Genomic DNA, 21,776 nt, shown 5'->3' on the forward strand with positions numbered 1-21,776 from the left:
GTCGGCAAGGCTCGTGGGGGACCCATCGCCTGCGTCCCGCGAGCGGAGCGCACGACCGAGGCTTGCGCACTTTTGACCGCAATGCCCCTTGGTGCTCGTGTCACCACTTTGTTTGGAGCGAACGAACGGCAGCGCGTGCGATGACCCGTACACGATGCCCCCTCTACACCCCCAGCCCCCCCCCCCCCCGTGTCTCTTCTGGCAGCGTGGCCCCCATCATCAACTCCCTCCCTGCCTGCCACGCGGGGTTCAAACTGCAGCAGCAGCAGGCAGCAGCAGCAGCAGGATGACTCTTTCGATTTAAGGCTTTCGTGACTGCCGGGATTCATCTTCTTGGTTATTTCGGTAAAGTCACGTAGAAGGGAAATAATAAAATAATAAAAAATACAACATAATAAAATAATTCTCACGACGTTTCGGCCACAACGGCTTGCTTGCTTGCGTTGTGGCCGAAACGTCGTGAGAATTATTTTATGTTTTATTTTTATTATTTTATTATTTCCCTTCTACGTGACTTGCTTGCGTTGTGGCCGAAACGTCGTGAGAATTATTGAATGTTTTATTTTTATTAGTTTATTATTTTCCTTCTACGTGACCTGCTTGCGTTGTGGCCGAAACGTCGTGAGAATTATTTTATTATGTTTTATATTTATTATTTTATTAATTCCCTTCTACGTGACTTTACCGAAAGAACCAAGAAGAGTCATTCTTCATTGACGACGCGCTGTCACGCAACCCCCTGAGTTCACGCGAGCAAGGGAAAGGGAGCAACTGAATTAGACCCGACAGGCACGTGCACGCACCAGCACACCAAACAAAACAAGAGATCCCCCGGGTAGCCTGCAACAGGCTGTTGGGGCAAGTGCCGTTCGCGAGTAGCACCTACGAAGGCCGGCACGGCACACGAGGGGGTGGGTGGTACACACCACGCCCGGCCGCCTTTGTCTCCCCAGCGGCGATGGTCACACACCGGGTACTCATTTGAGGCTGAGTCCACCTAGGGGAGGTCCATGACCGGTTCAGGTAATCATCACCGGTGCTGCCCACGAGAGGGAATCGAACTCGAGTCACCGGGATCGAAGTCCCGCTCACACGGCACGCTCCCACACCCAACAAAGTTAGCGATGAGCAAAGACAAAGATCCCCCGTATAGCCTAAACAGTGCTGTGCGCGAGGACCCATTCAAGGCCGGAACTAAACACGAGGGGATGAGTGGCCAGCACCACACCCGGCCGCCTTTGTCTCCCCAGTGGCGATGTTGTTTACGCACCGCACCAGGCACTAATTTGAGGCTGAGTAGACATAGGGGAGGCCCAAAACCGGTTCAGATAATCGACACTGGTTTCAGCCGTGAGCGGGAATCGAACTCGGGTGGCCGCGTTCGTAGCGCAGCGCGCTAACCGCTACACTACCGCTCCCCACTAAGTTAACGATGAGCACACGCGCACACACACACACACACACGTGTACGCACACCTGCACACCCACACAGTGTGCTAACCACTGTCCCACCGCTTCCCAGACACACACAGTGCGCTAACCACTACACTGCCGCTCCCCAAACACGCACACGCGCATTCGGTATGTTTTAGTAGTCTTTTATTTACGCTAACACGGCAATCCCTTCGCCAACCGGGGGGGGGGGTTAGGTTCCTGGAAAACGTCGCGGTAAGCAAATCCGCAGTTGGTGAAGTACAGGGCCTATGGGAAAGAGGGGGTTAGGGGATCCACGGCCATGGTCAGACTCGTCATAACATCACTAACTTGCCTGTTTATTCACCAACACACCGAGTAAAATATAGTACATTACACAATAACGTACCAAAACGTAAATACACATTACATTAACTTTATATACATTTAATATTAACGATGATTGTGACTATGCATGTATGTTGCACTTCAACGAACTACAGTAGAATGATGGGGGAAGGGGTGGATAGAAAGAGGAGGAGCTCAGCCCACTCTGCCCTCTTCCTCTGGGTCATCAATGACAGATGAGTGGGCAGGCGTACGTCATCGGAATGGAATCGGAAGAAAACATTAAATAATTTGATTTTACTTACCGAGGCGCCCACAAGGCCATGCGGGAGGGCGTACGACCCAGTTTGGCGCCAGCTATCATCGAGTGAGGTCGTGTCGCTGCAGTACTCGGCGGTGAGTACGATGTCTTTAAAAACAACGGCGCTACGTCTCTAAATAAAATGAACGCTAACCGCTTGCGCGTTCCAACATTCAGCGGTGAACGGGATACCCGCCCAGCAACTTGCAGACATCTCGGAACGGGAGAGGGTTCATGTGAATGCGATGATGGGACTCGGTCTTTGCGCTTCGAGAATCACCGTACTGGACAGCACAACAAAACAGACGGACAGCTGATAAGCTACGCACGCCACGGGTGGCCACGGCTGGTGTCGTGGCGCGGAGTGGAATCGCGGTCCCGCGAAATTTGTAAATGCGCGTTGCAGGCCCGTGCCTACCCTTGGATACTCAAATTACCCGGGCGCGGTTGGTTGATTTAGTATACAAACCATCAGCCGTGTATACATGACTCCGCGGTTGGCAAGTCCGCGGTTGGCGAGGGATTGTGGTATAAAGCGCTGTGTTCGAACATAAACTTCCTGCCTTTTTTACACAAACCCGCAGCCTCGCCGTACCAGTGAGCACAGCTACAAGTCTGTCCCACGTGGGTGAGCGATCGGTGAGAATTCACCGCCCGTTTGGCGTTGACCGGACGGCTACACAGCTGTGCGGCATCTCTACTCTTGCACCTCACCAGCCAATCGTAGACGCTTAAATCACCCCCGCCCCCCGCCCACCTCGTGATTGGACGAAAATGTCAGGCCTCCTGATTGGCTCAAAACTCGTGTCCCCGTGGCATTATTCCCACGCGCCACGATGTCACCGCCGCGCGATGACGTCACAGTCGCAGGATGTGACGACGAGGACAACCCGCACTTCCCCGCCTCACCACCACCCATAGCCATAAATCAGCGTTTTTCATGTTGATGTTTACAGCTATAATTATTATAGCAGCGCGGTGCGGGTGAGGGTCGCGGGTGGGCTGCTGGGTTTTAAAGCGCTATTTACTTAACCTCGCCGAAGACCGATTCCAGCTGGTAATTAGCCACCACAGCCATCGCTGTACGCCTTTTCAAGCGGAGCATGGCATGACGCAAGTTGCATTCAGGCGAATTCCCGGCGGGGCTTATCATGCCCGGCATCATCTTCCACGGCGCTTAACCAATTGTGGTTGTAGTCGTGTAGCCATGGAGACGGAGTGTTTTAGCTCTTCGTGCACGTGCTGTGCCACTCTGAGTGATAAACACCTGGACCTCCACTCTGCCGATTGACACGCGATGGCCTATGTGATGTGAGCAAAATAACACCTTTTGTTACGGCGATGAGCGGCGGCGCAGTAGTAGGCTAGTTTTTCGCACCTCCGATTAGCGCGGTTGGCTACGTACGGTGCTAAAGAAGTTCAACATGCATTGGGCAATTGCATTCTGAACACAGCGACCCGAGTTCTATTCGTAGGCCACAGCTAACATTGGTGGAAAGCAGCATCTCAAACCGGTCCTGGCCCTCCCATGTACACCACCCTGCACTGACAAGTTTGGATGAAGTATGGTTACCGACACGGCGTGGGGAGACCTTCAGTCCACCAGTGACAGACGGATAAATCTTTTTATCACTACTTACACCAATAAGGCAAATCTTATGGCAATTAGCATTTTAACCTCAAACATAATGGCAAGACCCATCTTAAAGATCGTGTCCTCGTCGTCGTCATCATCATGGAGTCACCTTGAGGGCGCGATGATTATGGGATTCCAACGTGGGGTGGGGGGGGCGAAGTAATCCTCAGGAGACTCTCACGAGGAGGGGGAACAGGAGCGCGTTGTCACCGCACAGAAGAAGTACAAACTCAAGAGCACGAGGCACGAACTTTAACCAAACCGGAATCTCGGCAGGTACTTCACGACCTCCTTTCCGCGGCTGCCGCCCGGGGTCTCGATCTGCCCGTGCTTGGAGGCGGCGCCCGATCGCGTCTCGGCCTGCCCGCCGGGTTGCTGCCGCACGGGCGGCACGCGTCTCGGGCTCGAACTCACGACCCTGAAGGCCCGCTCGCCGGCGGCCGCGACACGCCGCAGCCGGGGCAAGAAGTGCGTGGAGGCGTGCTGGCGGCGTACGCGGGGGCTCGCGCCGCGGCGGGCGCGGCCCAGCTTGTTGAGGGCCACGAGCCACGCGCCCTCGCCGCCTGAGCCCGTGGCGGCCCCGTAGCGCTCGGACGCGTACGTGTTGTGGCCATTCTCCTGGAAGCTCTCCGCGAAGAGGCACTCGTCCGTGAAGGAGCTCTGCGCGGAGGAGACGCACACGCCGAGCGGTGACGTCCGTCGGCGGGGTGGGTGGTGCGGGCAGGGGGGGGGGCCAACAACGATCTGGTTTGTTTGTTTGTTACGATTCGACGATAAGTCTGCCGCGATTAAGCGGGTTGGTTTGGATGTTGTCGTGTTATGGTTCGCTGTGGTGGCGTGGTGGCTATTGCGCTGTGCATTTAAGCGGGCAACCTTGGTTTGGCACTACTTGATCAGACTGGCACAAGACAGAGGGGAGTGGAAACAAATGATGAAATGTGCAGGGGACACCTCCGGCCTATCTGCCCATGGATCGTGATGATCATGATTACAGGTCAAAGCAATAATTCACTGTGTAACAAAAACATGTTTTTTTTTGTTCCTGGTTAGTGTTATTTCCTAATTACTTATGCCTCACAAGTAAAAAATAATGGCTATTATTCCCCACAAACTTTGCTTTTGTGACCAGGACAGTGATGTTTTGAAATTGACCTATTCTCAATGAGAAAACGTGGTGTGCATTTGTGTCATTCCTTCACATAAAGTCCTGGTCACAAAAGCAACGTTTGTGGGAATAGCCATTTTCTGTACTCTTGAGGCATAAGCAATTGGAAAATAACACTTACTACCCAGGAATACAAATCGTGTTACATAGTCAGTTTTTTAGGGATATCTGAACTGATCCTAGGCATCTCCCCCCTTCGCCAACCCGCAGTGACCAGACCGGTGAAATATGGTGAAACAACCCCATCGATGACTGGCACGGTGTGAGGAGGCCTGACAAAAATCAGTACCAGATATCCATTGTTATCATTATTAAGTGTCTTGTAGCAGATGCAGTGCTGAGGTCATGTTCATTGGAGGGCATCTAGAATGCAATGTTGCAATTATTATTACAATTTTAAATATAGGTTGCACTTAGGGACGGCCTCGATTCAGCTATAAAATGCATTCAAGCATCTTCCTGTTCTTGGTTCTTTCGGTAAAGTCACGTAGAAGGGAAAGAATAAAATAATAAAAATAAAACATAATTAAATAATTTCTCACGACGTTTCGGCCACGTGACTTTACCGAAAGAACCAAGAAGATGAATCCCTGCAGTCACGAAAGCCTTAAATCGAAATTTACATCTTCCTGCTATATAGCAAATGGGTATATTTTTTAAAATACCGGTTTGGCAAGAGGAAGTGTTTTACTTCAAGTAGGACGACATTGGCCATCATCTGCAAAACACATTCTAAGGAACGCAATTCCACGTTGTGGGCTTCGAGTAACGTTTATCAAACACTAGCTTTACTACCCTGCTTCGCTCGAGACTTGGATTCTTGTCTTTGATTAATACACGGCCTACGCGGAGGGTTGGGGTGCGTGACGTCAGCAGGCACACTGCGTGACGCTGCCGCATGCGGGTGACATCACAGATGTGACCTCACATCACAGATGTGACGTCACCGCTCACTTGCCGTGCAAAATATATCCATTATTGCGCCCCCCCCCCCCCAAATGCAAAAGTCTATTTTTATACTTTTTTCATTGTGTACAGTCTGGAAGCTACCCACATGCCAAATTCAAAGTTTGTTGCATGTCGGGAAGTATGCTAAACATTTCGAAAAGACACACATATTCACAAATTTCCCTTTTTTATATAGATAAATAAGAATATAACGATTGAGTTATTCGAGTCCTTACCGTCGCGTATAATTTTCCTTTCCTGTTCATGGCCAAAAATCGGCGACTGGAGACGCCCCAGATGCCCACAACTCCTCTGGCGACGGAGAAAATCTCCAGGACACCTGCGGTGCGAGCGAGATTCAAATCGGTAGGAAACTCTCACACACAATCATTTACAATTTCAAAGTGCAGTCCGGCGATTGCTTGCTCACGTCGTCGTCGTTGTTGTTGTTTTTTAGCTGGCGGAAAGGCCTCCTGGAGCTAATGGGGCTCCTCCCAAGATCCCCCACTCCTAGGGGATTGTGGCCTCATCTGGCATGCTGGCCAAACGTAAAACAAAACCAACCACGCCTGACCTCTGCTGTACCCATTAACACTTTGCTAAGCGGACAGGGTGGGTATAAAAAACCTGCCCATCGTGAGATGCAATTAGCATGAACGAGGCAATATAAAATCTAATTATTATTGTTTTTTAAATTGCTGAGCTGGGAGAAAAAACTATACAAATTATTAAAAACTTTTTTAAACAAAATAGAAACCGGCGACCACTAGATTGTGGAATCAATGTGCTAACCATCTCGCCACGGCATCATCCCAGACAACAAAAGTCCGCCGCATGAACTCCGATCAACATGGTTGGCTACGTACGGTGCGAACGAATTTCAACATACATGACCTCACTACAATATCTCTTTTGCTGCTCCGGCTGCCTGGAATTCCCTCCCCTCTAGGGCCATCTGCAGGGCTGATTCTCTCCTCTTCTTGAAGTCCAAGCTTAAAAGTATTTCAAGGAGAATAAACCATCAGGCTAACGCTGGTCATCCTCGCAGCATCGCACGCTCTCAGATGCGCATCTGCGGCCGTCTGGAACGCTCTTCCGTCCAATATTAGGAAGCCACTGGAGCTATGCACTTTTAAATTTAGATTTCAAACTAATTTCTTTAGAGCTGCTTTTTGTTTTTAGTTTGTTGTCCTCCCCCCGCACACCTCCGATTATCATGGTTGGCTACGTGCGGTGCGAAAGAAGTTCAACATACTGTACATCCCCCCTCCAATTCCCCCCCCCCCCGCCTACCTTTCCTCCACCATTACAATGATCGCCCCATTTGTTCCCCAGATTCACGTCCAATTCACGTTATACAAGCCTATGGCCAAGTCACCCGGAGTGCACTTAATCTCGTCGGATCACGGATGCTAAGGTTAGATTTGAGCCGAGGTAGTGCTGGAATGGGTGGCCACGGTGCCCGAATTGGGGTTTCTTAAGCATGCAGGGGGCCTACATAGAGGACAACAGAGGGCGGTGTTGCGAAATCCACTCGTTGTCGTACCATTTGGACGCGTTGCAATAACCAATCATCACCGGCCAACCCACCGACGTTCCCACGTTCTGCCCACCAATCCACCAGTAAATCCACCCGCCCACCCTATCCACCAACCAATCCACTCGCCAATCCACGCCACTCATCAACCGATCCGCCCATTTAGCCACCTACCTATGAGTGTACGCAGAGCCTGCTGTGCGTCATTGTATCGGGGTCTAGTGTCCTCTATATTTAAACGTCTGTGTTGCACATTCGATGGAGTGACACGGGGCCACGTGTCACTCCGTAATGACCTTGCAGGGCTCACGCGTAAAGCATCGTCCCCGGCACGTCAGTGCAGACAGCCACGATGACATTGAAGTGACACATTCAGATATCCTGGGATCCTTCAGAGTGAACGGTGAGGAGGGTTCAGAGAACCACAAAAAAAACATGGCACTCGATAGAGAGGGCTAGAGACAAGTATTGTGCAGTGTATGCTGGGAATACCTGGCTGGTTTCAGCGCTGGGTTGAATAAATACAATATTTAAAAATGAAAATAAAATATGCTATTTATTATTCTGGGTTGCACCAGAAAATCCACTTTTTTAATTAAATATTTTTATTCCGTATCCTTCCACATTATACATTGCCAAAATCCTGACGTTCTGGACGGCATTAGCAGGGAAATCGACGGTATCAGGAACACGGGACTCATCAGAGCAGGTGGGGGTTGGGGGGTATTGGCCCACTCATTGTCGTTCTGGGCTCAGGTATTTAAGATTCTTCTAAGATTTAGGAATGGACCCCATGCACGTGCTGTATTCTTCTTCCTTGTCTCTGAGCTTATAGTTCAGATGCCCCAGTGCTGAGATTGGGCCTAATGAAGACAGCCATATCCACTTTCTTCACGAAACACAGATATTTCTGCGTGAAAGCCACAGTTGGCCCATTTTCTATCTCGTAGTGGTAGTACTTAATATTGTTTTATTAATGTTTTACGTAGTATTGTCAAATATGCATGTTTCAATTTCCTGCAGTGGAATTGAGCATTGCTTATTCGAAATATTACCATTTAATCTACATTCAATCATAAATGAAGCTTCTCCCACACGCAATTCGATATTTTGTACGTGACTTGAGCGTTCGCATCGATTTGTGTTCATCGGGAAAGCAAAAATAACAAGAAAGAGACATTCTTGTCGAATTTGGTTTACAAATTAATAAAACAACCTTGACTACGTCAAGAGCCGCAATGCACTGTGGGTGAATACGAGACGTGGGGTCCTTAACTGTCACGAGGCAGCGCTCTTTCAAGAGCCGCATGGCGACTCCGGAAGCCGAAGGTTGCCTAGCCCACGATGTGTCAACAACAAATTGTGACACCGCGAGTCGCGAATGGCCATCACAATGCCCATCGCGTGCCCTGCGCGTGGTGGTGCCTGCAGAGGGCAGCACAGCAAAGCGGCTCTCCTTGCTGGAATTCAGCATAGGCCTCAATTACGCACACGGCTTTTATTTTAGTGTAGGGGTGTCAGGGGAAGGATTCCCACCAATGGGTGGGTTAGTGGGAGGGGTGATCGAGGAGATATAAGGAAAGAACGGGCGGGAAGAGGGGGCCTTTGGCGGGAACGATATTGGGACGGCTGGGGACAGGTGTGGATGGAAGAAAAGGATTAAAGGACGAAACCCCTGCAATCTTGTGTCGGCTCTCCTTTACATTAGCAAGCCACCCCAAGCCTCCTCCCAAGAGTAAATATCCACGAACGGTGCCCACAGAGCCGTACTGCAACTTATAATCCAAAGCTCTTATGAAAGCAAAAATATACGACAGCGGCAGTGTTTTGTATATTAAAGTTAGAGCGTTAAAGTTAGTTAAAGTTATAGCGCTGTCTTTCCGACAGCGCTATTCTTCACCTGAGGACGGCTGCTTGCGTTGTGGCCGAAACGTCGTGAGAATTGTATTATGTTTTATTTGTATTATTTTATTATCTCCCTTCTACGTGACTTTACCGAAAGAACCAAGAAGATGAATCCCTGCAGTCACGAAAGCTTTAAATCGAAAGTTAGCGCGGCAAGTCACGGAAGGTTACGCGTGACGTGGCCATGGGTGCTCGCTCGATCGGGTTAGCAACTCGCAAAGTTGCTCTATTCTTATGCACGCGCAGACACACGTAAGGATATAATTGTATGGCCTACAGCGTGCGTGACCTGCATCGTCAGGGTTAAGTGCAACCTCCTCCCGCCCTTGTCCAATTGTGTCGGGAGAAACTACCTCCATGCTCCTTACGATGTAAACCCCCCGCCCCCAGTGAGACTATCCTCACTGGGAGGGGGGGGTTAAAGGGTTAAATAGCAACGCAGCTTGAGAAATAGTATTGCCTCGTAGAAACGAACAAAAAAAAACCAGCGTGCTTGGGCAGGACAGCTCGCTGGAGACCAATCAGAGGCAGTGGTCAAGACCTGCGGCGGAGTGGCGGCTAAAGGAGGGAGCTCGCCCGAGAGGACGCACCCCGTGGGGGTGGGGGTGGCTTCCATCGCTGCGCGTGCCTGCAGGAGCTCGACGGACCGCAGAGAGATGCGCAACACAACTTTGGGGAGGGGGGTGGGGGTCATTGTTGAGCAGTCGATGCCTCGTGGTCGCTGCTAATTGTAAAGCTTCCTCGGACTAAGGCACGCTGTATAGGCTGCGTTGTAGTATTATTACGCACTAGTGCAATGCGTTCAGGAGCCGAGCGCCGACGAACGCCGAGGTCGAGCCAACACGCGAGAGGGCTTGGGCACGCAGGACGAGAGTCGGGCCGTACTCACTGAACGAGTTGGCTCTGTGGGTGCCGCTGATCTTGCCGCTGGGTCGCAGCTGCAGGTGGAATCCGATGCCCACCTGGCAGTAGAGCCGACCTCGCCGGCGCGCCGCCCTCGCCCACCCGTGCGTCCTCCGAAGGTCGCGCACGGCCCTCGACGGTGACTGGCGCCTCTCACCGCCCGTGAGCCTGCGTCTGCAGGAGGGCGGCGGTGGTGGCGGTGGTGGTGGTGATGGTGGTGGTGGTGGAGACGACTGCTCCGGATCCTGGCGAGCGTGCCACGTGGCCGGCACGGCGAGCAGGAGGGTGAGGAGCACGCTGCTCAGTACGATGAGCGAGGCGCGCCCACAGCACATTGCCATGCCGGGGGACGCGCGGACTGGCCAGCTGTCAAAGGTGACAGCGGAGACCACCTCGGTGGGTGAGCGGCATTGGAAGGTCGGACGCTGTGGTGGCGCGACCAGCGTGGTGAAGTATGGTCAAACAACCTCGCCCTATGGTCTAGTGACGTGGAAATAAACCTCATCCAGGGCTGTACAAATCAATACATATCGACGTTTACAGAGTCCCACAAACGGCAGTTGTATAGATGATGAAACGTCGTATACAATAACAAAGCACAGTAATCTAGTATTATATATCGTCTGTAGGTGGTGTTGATGTGAATACTAACATTTACATATTCGCCACCCAGGCTGGAGATGAGCAGTGCGCAAACATCCCCTTCCTAAATATCAACCGAAAGCCTTTCGTTCATTTATCTCCTGCAGATTCGGATCTGTCTCGTCTAAAGACTTACCCTCTTTCTCGCTCTCTCTCTCTCTACGCTGAATGATGATGACCGGAATGACACACAAACTCTCTCTCTCTCTCTCACTCACTCGCACGAGCGTCTGTTCTTGTGCAGCACGAGTAGTGCACTGGGACTCCGTCGGGTGACGGAGGATGGAGATTCAGCTCCGTCTCTCACAGCGCTCCCCATCCCACCGGCAGCTCCAGTGACGACTCCACCATGGAGTCCCAAGAGGCGCATGGATTTGCACCATCACCAGCTAAAAAAAACCCCCTCCCAAACACAAGGGATCCATCTGGGAAATCCACTGGGACCCTCCGACACTTGCATCTGTATGACGCCCTCTTCGCAACAACAACAGCAACAGCTATCTTTACTTGATACAGCAATCGTGCTGTGACGGTTCCACCTGAAGACGGAGGCGTGTGTTGCCTCCGAAACGTCGTGATTTTTTTTATTTTACTTTTATTAATTTTAATTGTATTTATTACCTACGTGACTTTACCGAAAAAACCTAAGAGTATGAACAGCAATAACAACAGCAACAAAAACCAACGCACACATTGACAGGAGCCGATCACACATTGTGCCGAAGAAGAAGACGAAAACGTGCTCCAAACGAAACGTCCCCATTGGCGTGGCGCGCCATGGAATGACGGAGCGATTAGGAACGCGTCCCGAGCGCGTCCCGGAATGTCGACCGGGGCGCGGGACTTGCATCGCCACTTCGCCGGAATGGGCCACGAAAACCCCTTTCTCTCTTTTGTTTTACTTCCCCCCCTCAACCCCACCGCCTGTCTCGCTGTTCAACAAAAAGAAAGATGTGAACATCCAATCGGCATCGCAAGATTATTATTCAGTGGGCCGTCGCTCCGTGCCGCGTCCGGCGAGACGTTTAAAGCCCCGAACGCGAACAGATGATCCCCCACCCCCTCCCCCCCCCCCCGGGCTGATCGATAACGTGCGTCGAAACCGAAGCTCAAAATGTACGCGAGATTTCCCTGCGTCGTATCCCGGATTTTTAGTTGGAGCACTCTACACAGGCCACGCTGACATCGTCGCTGACCTGACGTGTCGCATACGCAATATCGTGTCGACATCGGCACATATATTGACCCGTCCCTCGGCTGCTCGCCATATGGAACATGATCAATAGTGCCCTTTTTAGTATCGACTTAACACCCTCGACAACACAAGCCCCAAATGTCTGTCGAGGAAAGTCACGTGGTAATGGCCCATTCCCGTCAACACTCAAATTCATCCGTCTCGTGTAGAAGGCGATGGAGGTATCTTTTTTGTTTCTTTAAATCTGTAAGTGATGATAACCAAACAAAAACATTACAACTTAAATTCTAGATTTGAAGCTTTCGTGACTGCAAGGATTCATATTTTTAGGTTTTTTCGGTAAAGTCACGTAGGTGAAAAATTAAAATTAATAAAAGTAATATTACTTTCATTAATATTACTTTTATTATCACGTAGGTGAAAAATTAAAATTATTAAAAGTAATATTACTTTCATTAATATTACTTTTATTAATTTTAATTTTTCACCTACGTGACTTTACCGAAAAAACCTAAGAATATTACAACTTAAAATTGTATTACAGGGTGGGAAAAAATATATTTAACAATACACAGATGTGCGTCGCATGAACGGAAACTCTCAGCCTTAACCAGACCACCAACTCCAAAGAACTACCATACGTGGCCCGTTTTTATAGTTTCAGACCATGCACTCAACAAAAATGAGACAACTGTGGAAGTCTGTGCAGCTCTCATTCGTTTCAACGCGAATACAAAACAACAACAACAAAAATTTCGATTTAAAGCTTTCGTGACTGCAGTGATTCATCTTCTTGGTTCTTTCGGTAAAGTCACGTAGAAGAGAAATAATAAAATAATAAAAATAAAACATAATAAAATAATTCTCACGACGTTTCGGCCACAACGCGAGCAGGTGAGGACGGCTGCTCGCGTTGTAGCCGAAACGTCGTGAGAATTATTGTATTATGTTTTATTTTTATTATTTTATTATTTCCCTTCTACGTGACTTTACCGAAAGAACCAAGAAGATGAACAACAAACAAACCAACCCACCCACCCAAGAACGACACCAGCGCGTCAACGTGGGAGCCACGTGTCGCCCACACCAATCCCCAGACGGTAATTTGCCTTCGATTGTCGCCCTCTGTTGACACCGAGGTGTACACACACCCACAAACACCCTGGCGGATAAATCGTCTGTACTCCATGTATTTTATGGGGGGTTAGATCGCGTAAAATAGATTGTGTCGTCAAACCCGCCACCACCCGACACAGCCAACTAGTTAATGGTTGTCACGTCAACAAAACGTGGCCAATTCGTCACTAGTACAGCACACCGGTTGTGTGTTGGAGAGCCAAGCCACAACATTTACAATGTTGAGTACGACGTTTCGCCAGTAATTACAACAAGCTTCATCAGGCGACAGCCAGATTTGTTCGTAAGTCGATGTGTCTCTTCTGTTCGAGTCAGCGCAACGACCGTGGGGCAAGCGGGGGGGGGGGGTACCTAGCCCCCCCTCCGCCCCCCCCCCCCTTGACAACCACCACCAAGAGATTTGTCTTCAACAGTATTGCCCCATCCCCCAAAACTTGAGCGATGGCCGCACCCCCTGAGCTGACAATGTAGTTGCTACGCCGGTGGTGTGAGTTCAGTGTTGCTTAGCGAGCACCTGTTAAGCTCGACCACGCAACGCACAGGAGAGAGGCTTGTAGTTACGGCCTGGCTGCTTTTGTCTCCCCATTGCTAGTGTGTGTACAGATACTCCTTTACTTACGAACGAGTAAGGTTCCAAGGGGTCTGTTCGTAAGTCGATTTGTTCGTAAGTCCAACTTTACTCCTCTCGATTCCAAACGTGTTGTACGGGCATGCACAATAAACACGGGGAATGGCTTTGAAAGTTGTGTAATCTCCTGCAGATGTAGATGAAACTGGTTCTTCACGTTCTGCAGATGTAGATGCCACTGGTTCTTCACGTTCTGAAGATGTAGAAGCCACTGCTTCTTCACGTTCTGCAGATGTAGATGCCACTGGTTCTTCACGTTCTGCAGATGTGGATGCCACTGGTTCTTCACGTTCTGCAGATGTAGATGCCACTGGTTCTTCACGTCCTGCAGATGTAGAAGCCTGCACCGTAGCCCCCCGTAGCAGCCTATCGATGCAAGGTGGGCTGCCCATCCTAAGCGCTTACCAGGCTCAAGGCTGCTTAGCTTCCGAACATCTGGGCGACGAGATCGGGCGCGTTCCGTGCGATTTTGCTCATCAGCGTCCTATGTTCACGTCCAAAGGACTGCTTTGTAACGTCGTTTATTAAGGGACCACCACCACCGCCACCGTCTCGTATTGACCCACGTGCATCGCAGCTCTTGAAAGATTGATCGGGGGGGGAGGTGCGGGTGCCGAAGTCGATACACATTTTCTCTCCTTGTTATGTTGGTTGCATGAGCGGAAATAGTGAAAAATAAAACCCCACCCTCCTAATCAGTGCCGGATTAAGCTAGTGCGGGGCCTGTAGCACATGCTATAAAGAGGCCCAAAATAAAAAAAAAACACACGTAAATATTAAAACACACATTTTTTACTTGCATTGTAAAGTAATCGTATGTTTTCATTTGCTTAACAGCCAGATAATACGACAAATCGCCAACCTTAAACACCCAGTCGTTCATAAAAGTTGAAGGCAGTATAGTACTATAGTGATAGAGCAAGTGCAGAATCACTGAACCGGAATTGGTAGCTTGAAAGCATGTATCGCGGGGCCCGTATCAATTATATGTAGCAACTTTTGCTACCGGGGTCATCCCCTAATCACGCCGCTTTACTCAGCTACGACTGCGTCAGGGGTGCGCGACCACGCCGCAACGCGTCTAGCGACGCGTCTCCTGTTGTGTCGGCATTGATGTCCGACGTTTCGGTTCCCGAAGAAGCTCCCTGCGCACGTAGAGAAACGTCGGACATGTTGGCCAACAACGCGCGCTACGACCCGACAACGAATGCGAAGAACAACTCCAATTGTGCGTGCATCCACGCACATTGAAACACGTGGATGGTTTCAAACTACATCATGGGACTTCCTTTGCCAGTATCAAAATATGATAATTGTTTTTCCAATTTTTGCAGAAATTATCAGAGTGTGTTTTTGTTTGCATTCTGACCACAAGTATTGTGGTTAATGCAGACATGATTCCTCGTAAAAAGGTTTAAGTTTTGTTGCCAGAAAAAAGGGCAAAACCCTATTATCACGGTTTCAAACTAGATTCGAAGCTTTCGTGAATGCAGGAATTACTCTTTGGTTCTTTCGGTAAAGTCTCGTAGAAAATTAAATCAAATAATAATAGAATACGACGTTTCGGTTGCAACACAAGCAGCCATCGTCAGGTAAGAATGAATGATAAAGCACAGACACGGAAACAACATAGGCAGACACACATGCAGAGGACACACCGAGCGAGACACACACCAAGACGAACCTTTTTTCAAATTTTCTTGCCGTGGATTTCACACCTGATGACGATTGCTTGTGTTGCAGTCGAAACGTCGTGAGAATTTTTATTGTTTTATATTAATATTATTTTATTATTTCTTCCCTTCTACGTGACTTTACCGAAAGAACCAAGAATATGAATCCCTGCAGTCACGAAAACTTTAAATCAAAACACCTGTGTGTCTGCCTATATTGTTTCCGTGTCTGTGTTTTTATCATTCATTCTTCCTGATGATGGCTGCTTGGATGGTTTTAGTCAAGCGTATTGGCTTTTCCGGACAAACATTATCCAGACGCATTTTTTTCTCTCATATATACGTGTGTGTGTGTGTTAAACAAACAAACTCTGAACCGGTTTCCACCTTGTGGGTCTCACCTTGAACAACCCCCGCCTCAATTCGCACGCTGGATGGCTGCTACACAAGTCCGCCAGTAGATGGCAGGTGTCCACTGCTCAAGCCCGTCGCAAATTTATCGCCATCGCAGTAGCAGCATCAGCATCATAGCAGCAGAAAGACATTCTCTCTGGCGTGTTGTTTTCCGCTGCGAGGAGTTTGCTCACGAAGCAACATTTGTACGACTCACAGCGTAGATCTGGCGGTGATCGCGGCTGCGTCCCAGAGCTGTCAACCCATAATGGTTCACCCCGTATTCTTATCCGGGGAAATTTAGTTGAGGTCCATGCGACGTATACGCGGGCAAAAAAAACGTTGTTTTTCCGATGTGTTTGTGTCTCTCCCTTGTGATGGGACTTTGTAGGATGAACGTTGAGATGTATAAGGGCCACGGGGTGACCACTAAGGTCTGAGTTGGTCTGTGGTAAGGTCGGAGGGCACTGGTAAGGGGTTGGTTGAGAGGTGTGGGCGTTGTCTCGTCCTTAAACGCTTGCGTTGTGCGTCGCTAGTTGGTTATCAAACGGGAGCTTCGTGAAAATCATCGCCGCACGTGGCGTGTGGACTGCAGCACTGATGGGAGGTAGCAGTGAGGGTTGGGGGGGTGGGTGGGGGGATCACCACGCAAATATCGTGAAAATCGAAATGCCTGCCATACCGTGGCGCGCCAGGGGAAGGCAGTATGACAAGTGGAATAATCGCCATCTGTTTCCATCGCTACGGGGATAGAGTGTTGTCCCCTTGCGCGCGTGTGGTTTTTTTTTCCAGGTCGCTCCGGTTTCCTTGCACGAGTGTATTAAACATCGCATTAATTGGCTTAAAATATATCTACAATTTAAACACAATTCAGGACCCTGGATACATAAATACGTTATCGTCAAGAACACTGCCGGAAAAATAAAACGTTTATCGTAGACAAAATATACAATAGGCGACGTTTCGGGAAATGACCCTTCTTCATTGCACATAGAGAAGCCAAGGAGGCACTCTTTTCTGCCGGCAGTGTCATCGACGAATGTGTTGAGTTTGATATTGTCATTATTATTATTATTTGTGCTGGTATACTCCTGGTAATAGTGTTACACAATAATGTAGACATGCTACAGGGTACTATGGTTACACCAATCCAATAAGCGCGTACAATATCATTCAAGGTGCACCTTTATTTTGTTTAACTAGGTAGGAAGTCGACGGACCAGGAGACGAGTCGGTCTCGTTCGCAAGAACCACCTGGGTTGCCAAAACGACAAACTTAATATAAAATAACGTTACATAAAATGAGGCAAACAGAAGTCAGCACAAAACGAACCGTGCCACACATGGGACATTGAAAACACTGCAGCTCACCCCGAAACTGCTCCGAGCACAATTACAAATTAAGTTACAGAAACACCAAACTGATCGTAAAGTAACCGTTGTCCTAAACGTGCAGAACAAGCCTGGGCAAATGTCAAGCGCACTTGTCCAGCACACAACCATAAACCACTCTGTGTCGTCGTTCACATGGTGGGTGGCGGCTACCGGTCATTAAATATTCACGTTAGCTACGAGTTAAGATTTGTTGTTGTTGTAATTATTTTCATCATCACGGTTGTAGAGCAAAATCCAAAAGGCCCCACCACACCAAGAGGCCATCAACAAACAGCATTCGTGCAGGGGTAGTCGAGCATAAAGTACAGGAAGACGTTGGTTGAATTGAGCACGCGTTGAATATTGTACGAACTCGCGAAAAGGTTTAGGTAACGGTGTTTGTCAAGGGAGTTCTTTGACCATACTTCACCACGCCGGCAAGTGCGAGTTGGTGAAGGGTGGTGAGTTCCAAGATCGGTTATCACTTGCCACCGATGTCAGCCTGTAATCTGGAATCGAACTCGGTTCGCCGGGGTTCAGAAGCGCAGTGCGCCAACCATTGCACCACCGCTCCACCACCTCAGTTCCACATCACTGTCGCGAATTGTCACCGGCAATGCGGCACAACAGGCAACAGCCAAAAATCTGAATTCGGTGCACCATGTCGGATTGACTCAGCGCGCACGTGACAGCGTGTACATATTGCACGCAGTCGACTTGTAGATTCATCATCGTCGTCCTCAGCCATGGTCCATCCGCTGTTGGATTGAGGCCTCCCCACGCCGTCTCCATCCGTCACGATCCGCGAAGCGTATCCATCGCTCCGTCTCCGAGGTGGTCGGCTACCCCTTGGACGCGATCTCGACGTTTGGCGGCGTCATATTTCTGTCGCCTTCCACCTCCGTGGGCCACCATCACCGTCTCGACCCAACAAATACCGAGAGGAGGACAGCCGGAGCCATACGCCAACGACGCCGGCTCCTGCCCCCGTCGTCTGTCTTAGACGGTTAGAACACCTGAATGGGAAATTGTCGCTGTTGCATCTGCACCATCAGCAGCCGTGCGAAAGAAGAAGATGATGTAGCTCGTTTCGTCATAGCGATGTTTCCTGCCCAAGCCCGACCTGCCAGTCTATGCCACGCACACTAAAACGTGCATATAATTAGAATAATTCCCTATTGGTTACACTAAATTATTATTTTCAATCACAAAAAACACATATTTCCAATATACCTGATTGTCAAGTCAAGTTATACATTTGAATGGCATTCTCTTGTTAGAATCTCTCGCCTATGCGCATGTACACATTGTGTAGGATGTACACATTGTGTCGGCTATACGCGATGTCTGTGTGTTAGCTGTGTGTGCGTGTGTGTGTGGTGGTGTAGCGGTTAGCGCGCCGCGCTACAAACCTGGCAACCCGGGTTCGATTCCCGCTCACGGCCAACACCAGTAACGATTATCTAAACCAGTCCTGAGCCTCCCCTAGGCCGACTCAGCCTCAAATGAATACCTGGTGCAGTGTGTAACCATCGCCACTGGAGAGACAAAGGCGACCGGGCGTGGTGCTGGCCACTCACCCCCTCGCGTGCTGTGCCGGCCTTCATAGGTGCTCACTAACAGCACTTGCCCCAACAGTCTGTTCAGGCTATCCGGGGGGTCTTTGTCTTTTTTTATATATAAATAAACACGCATGCTCACCGAAGCGTGTGCGGACGCATGCATGCCTTCGGTTAGGATACTTTCGCGCTGTTAATCTTGACATTGGCCGTGCCACATTATCGCATATGTATGTATCGTGCATTGCGGCTACAGACAGATGCCTGCCTGCCTGCCATTAGGTCTGCACACAGATTGTAACCTACAGACGTTAAATAAGCCGAGGAGTAAGCACGCACACACACACGGACGCGCGCACAAAGACAAAGGTCCCCCCGATAGCCTCCACATGCTGTTGGCAAGTGCAACGCGCGGCCACCTTTGTCTTCCTAATTGTATTTTTACACACCGCACCGGCTACTTTTGTTTTAAAATAGAGCTACTCCACTTCGGAGAGCTCCACGGATTCGTCATTTAGTCCCCGATGTTGACCGCGAGCGGGAATCCAACTCGGCTTAGCCCCGCTGCAGCAAGCAAGCGCAGACGCACGGGCGCAGGGAGGTCCACACACGACCCCTCGCCACGTCGAGCGAGAAATATATCATCGCAGCTCTCTGTCTTTGCTCAGCTGTGCGACAAAGAAGGATTTGGCACTCATGCGCTAAATGTAATGTTTATCTCATAGAAACAGATTTCACGGGTGAGAGGCGGATGCCGCACGGGGGTAGAGCGTGTCATAATCGGGATACTTTGCTATCTAAAAATACGTTGTGTGCATTGTGTATCACCACGCAAACATGAGCATATGCGTCGGGTGCGAATGGCAACCACACCGCGTATGCATCTGCTGCTGCTGCTGCGTAATGCCGTAGGTCGCAGGCGCGCGTACGGGCAGGCATGTCGCGACAACTCGTTCGAGCGCTGACATTTATTTACACGCGCATGTACGCCGGCGTGTTACTGATGCTGCATGCACGGCTATGAATTCCTCGATTGTTCATTCGGTTTGATTACAGGCTGCGTCCTCCTCCTCCTCATCCTCCCCGGGGCCTCGCGTGCACCTGATTAACCATTCGAGAGCGAAAGGCGAAGCGACTGCTTCCCTACAATAATGTCCGCGGCAAAGTGTGACACTTTTTGAGATTTACGACAGCATGCATCTTGCATGGCTTGATTACCAGCCGCGCACGGCAAACGCTGAGCTTCATCACGCGAGTCTGCTGGGGGGGGGGTATGATGGGGGGAGCGTCGTGGGGGGGGGGGGCTCCGGATTTATTGTGGTCACGCGCCAGGTCGGAGGCGGAGTTCGGAGAAAAGCGAAGCGTTTGCGAAAATCATAAAAACTTTGACAAGAGCGGGGAGAGAGGGGGGGGGGGCGGAGTGGGTCGGGTGCGGGGCTTCGGGGGTGCAGGGGTGGTGGGGAGAGAGAAGCAAAATATCAACGATTTGCGAAGCGAGCGGTTTTTTTTTCTCCGGTGGTGATTTGGCGCTTTTGAACGGCGCGCGTGTCCTGTGATCCAGCACTGTGGAGGAGGAGGAGGAGGAAGCAGCGAGGGTGTTGGTGGATGATGATCGCACCAAATGTCGTGAGACTGCCTCCATGTGCGCGTCGAGGAAGTGCTGTGTCCCTGGTTCGCCGGGAGGAGGCAGTAACAGCAGGTCGACTCATCGCCATCTGTTTCCGTCTGTACGGGGATAGAGCGTTGCTCCCTCGCACGCGTGGGTTGTCTCCCGGTGCTCCGGGTTTCATCCCACGTGCATAATAAACGCTCATTGACTGTATGAAAACAAATCTAGAATAAATAAAACCCCAATGCAGCAGGACTGCACGACAGCCCTGTAGTGTGACCCTGCTTTTTAAAAAAAACACACACAAATGAAGGGGTGGAGGCGAGGGCTATTGAAACTCAGTGAGAGGGACGAGATGCAAAGTTAACCACACGTGACATGCTCCCTTCGTCTCCCTCATGCATGCAGCTCTCGCTCTCAGCCCTTGTGTGTGGCGAGGTAAAGGCTACGTTGAGCGCATCGCTTAATTGCACCCTCGCTGTTTTTTTTGTCACTCGACTTACACGACTTTTCGAAGAATCTCGATCATCCTGCTCCACTTGCCTGTTGCGGAACTCCACGGAGACTGAGCTTCACCCTCGTGCGCGCTGCTCTGTGATTAACGGCTCACGACGTCTCGTGCAGTTGAACGGAAAGCGGGCACACTGAAATATGCCACATTTGTGTGGGCGTCTTTTGGGCCATTTGTATAGAAGAAACATCTTCTTGGTTCTTTCGGTAAAGTCACGTAGAATGGAAATAATAAAATAATAAAAATAAAACATAATAAAACAATTCTCACGACGTTTCGGCCACAACGCAAGCAGCCGTCCTCAGGTGGAGAAACGTCGTGAGAATTATCTTATTTTGTTTTATTTTTATTATTTTATTATTTCCATTCTACGTGACTTTACCGAAAGAACCAAGAAGATGAATCCCTGCAGTCACGAAAGCTTTAAATCGAAATAGAAGAAACATGTTGGAGGGTGTTCCTGGGTGGCTGTACGGCTGGACACTGAAGACGTTGAGCCACCATAGCGCCAATCGTGTGTGTGACAGAGAGTGCTGGGGGTGAAACCCTGCATACTATTTGGGAAAAAATATAATTTCGGTATTGCGTCTTGGTGAAAATTGAAAGCCTCACACTTGTGTCCGCTATTCGTATTCACCAGCTGTGGAATTTAAATGCCTCGTCCCGCAATCCCCGTGGCGCAGTCTAATAATTGGCTCATAGTTTGAGAAAGGATAGAATAGTTTCAACGCGTCTGTGTTTTAGTTTCTGACTATAGAATGAATTGCGGTAGAAATGCGTCGTGGTTTTGTGTGTGTTTGTGCGAGCGAGCCAGTCGGCTCCCACGGAGGAGCCTTCTATGGAGGAGGTTCGTAAAGGACGCCGCCACTGGGCAATTGGGACGACAGTCGCCCTCCAAC

General features: G+C 49.8%; 2 protein-coding genes across 2 annotated transcripts in view; one reads left to right on the forward strand and one right to left on the reverse strand.

Moving 5' to 3' along the window:
* LOC144720578 (AP2-associated protein kinase 1-like) overlaps positions 1 to 21,776 on the forward strand; it is a 253,435-nt gene that overhangs the window by 183,239 nt on the left and 48,420 nt on the right. The gene's annotated exons all lie outside the window — the stretch shown is intronic.
* LOC144720758 (fibroblast growth factor 5-like) lies at positions 3,951 to 11,149 on the reverse strand. Its single transcript, XM_078597782.1, has 5 exons — positions 11,123 to 11,149; positions 10,415 to 10,581; positions 10,143 to 10,267; positions 6,048 to 6,151; positions 3,951 to 4,358 (listed from the first exon to the last, which is right to left on the reverse strand). Exons 1-5 carry the CDS (start codon positions 11,147 to 11,149, stop codon positions 3,951 to 3,953), a joined length of 831 nt encoding a protein of 276 aa, XP_078453908.1.

Source organism: Lampetra planeri, chromosome 9 (assembly GCF_965212315.1).
Source record: "Lampetra planeri chromosome 9, kcLamPlan1.2.h2, whole genome shotgun sequence".
NCBI lineage: Eukaryota > Metazoa > Chordata > Hyperoartia > Petromyzontiformes > Petromyzontidae > Lampetra > Lampetra planeri.

What these genes read in the sequence shown, in the direction of transcription:
- LOC144720758 (XM_078597782.1), bottom strand. Translation starts at nt 11,149, where the DNA reads ATGGTGGAGTCGTCACTGGAGCTGCCG. An exon ending in AGTCGTCACTGGAGCTGCCG is followed by an intron (nt 10,582 to 11,122) that starts GTGGGATGGGGA and finishes GCGCCACCACAG; the next exon opens with CGTCCGACCTTCCAATGCCG. An exon ending in CCACAGAGCCAACTCGTTCA is followed by an intron (nt 6,152 to 10,142) that starts GTGAGTACGGCC and finishes CTCGCACCGCAG; the next exon opens with GTGTCCTGGAGATTTTCTCC.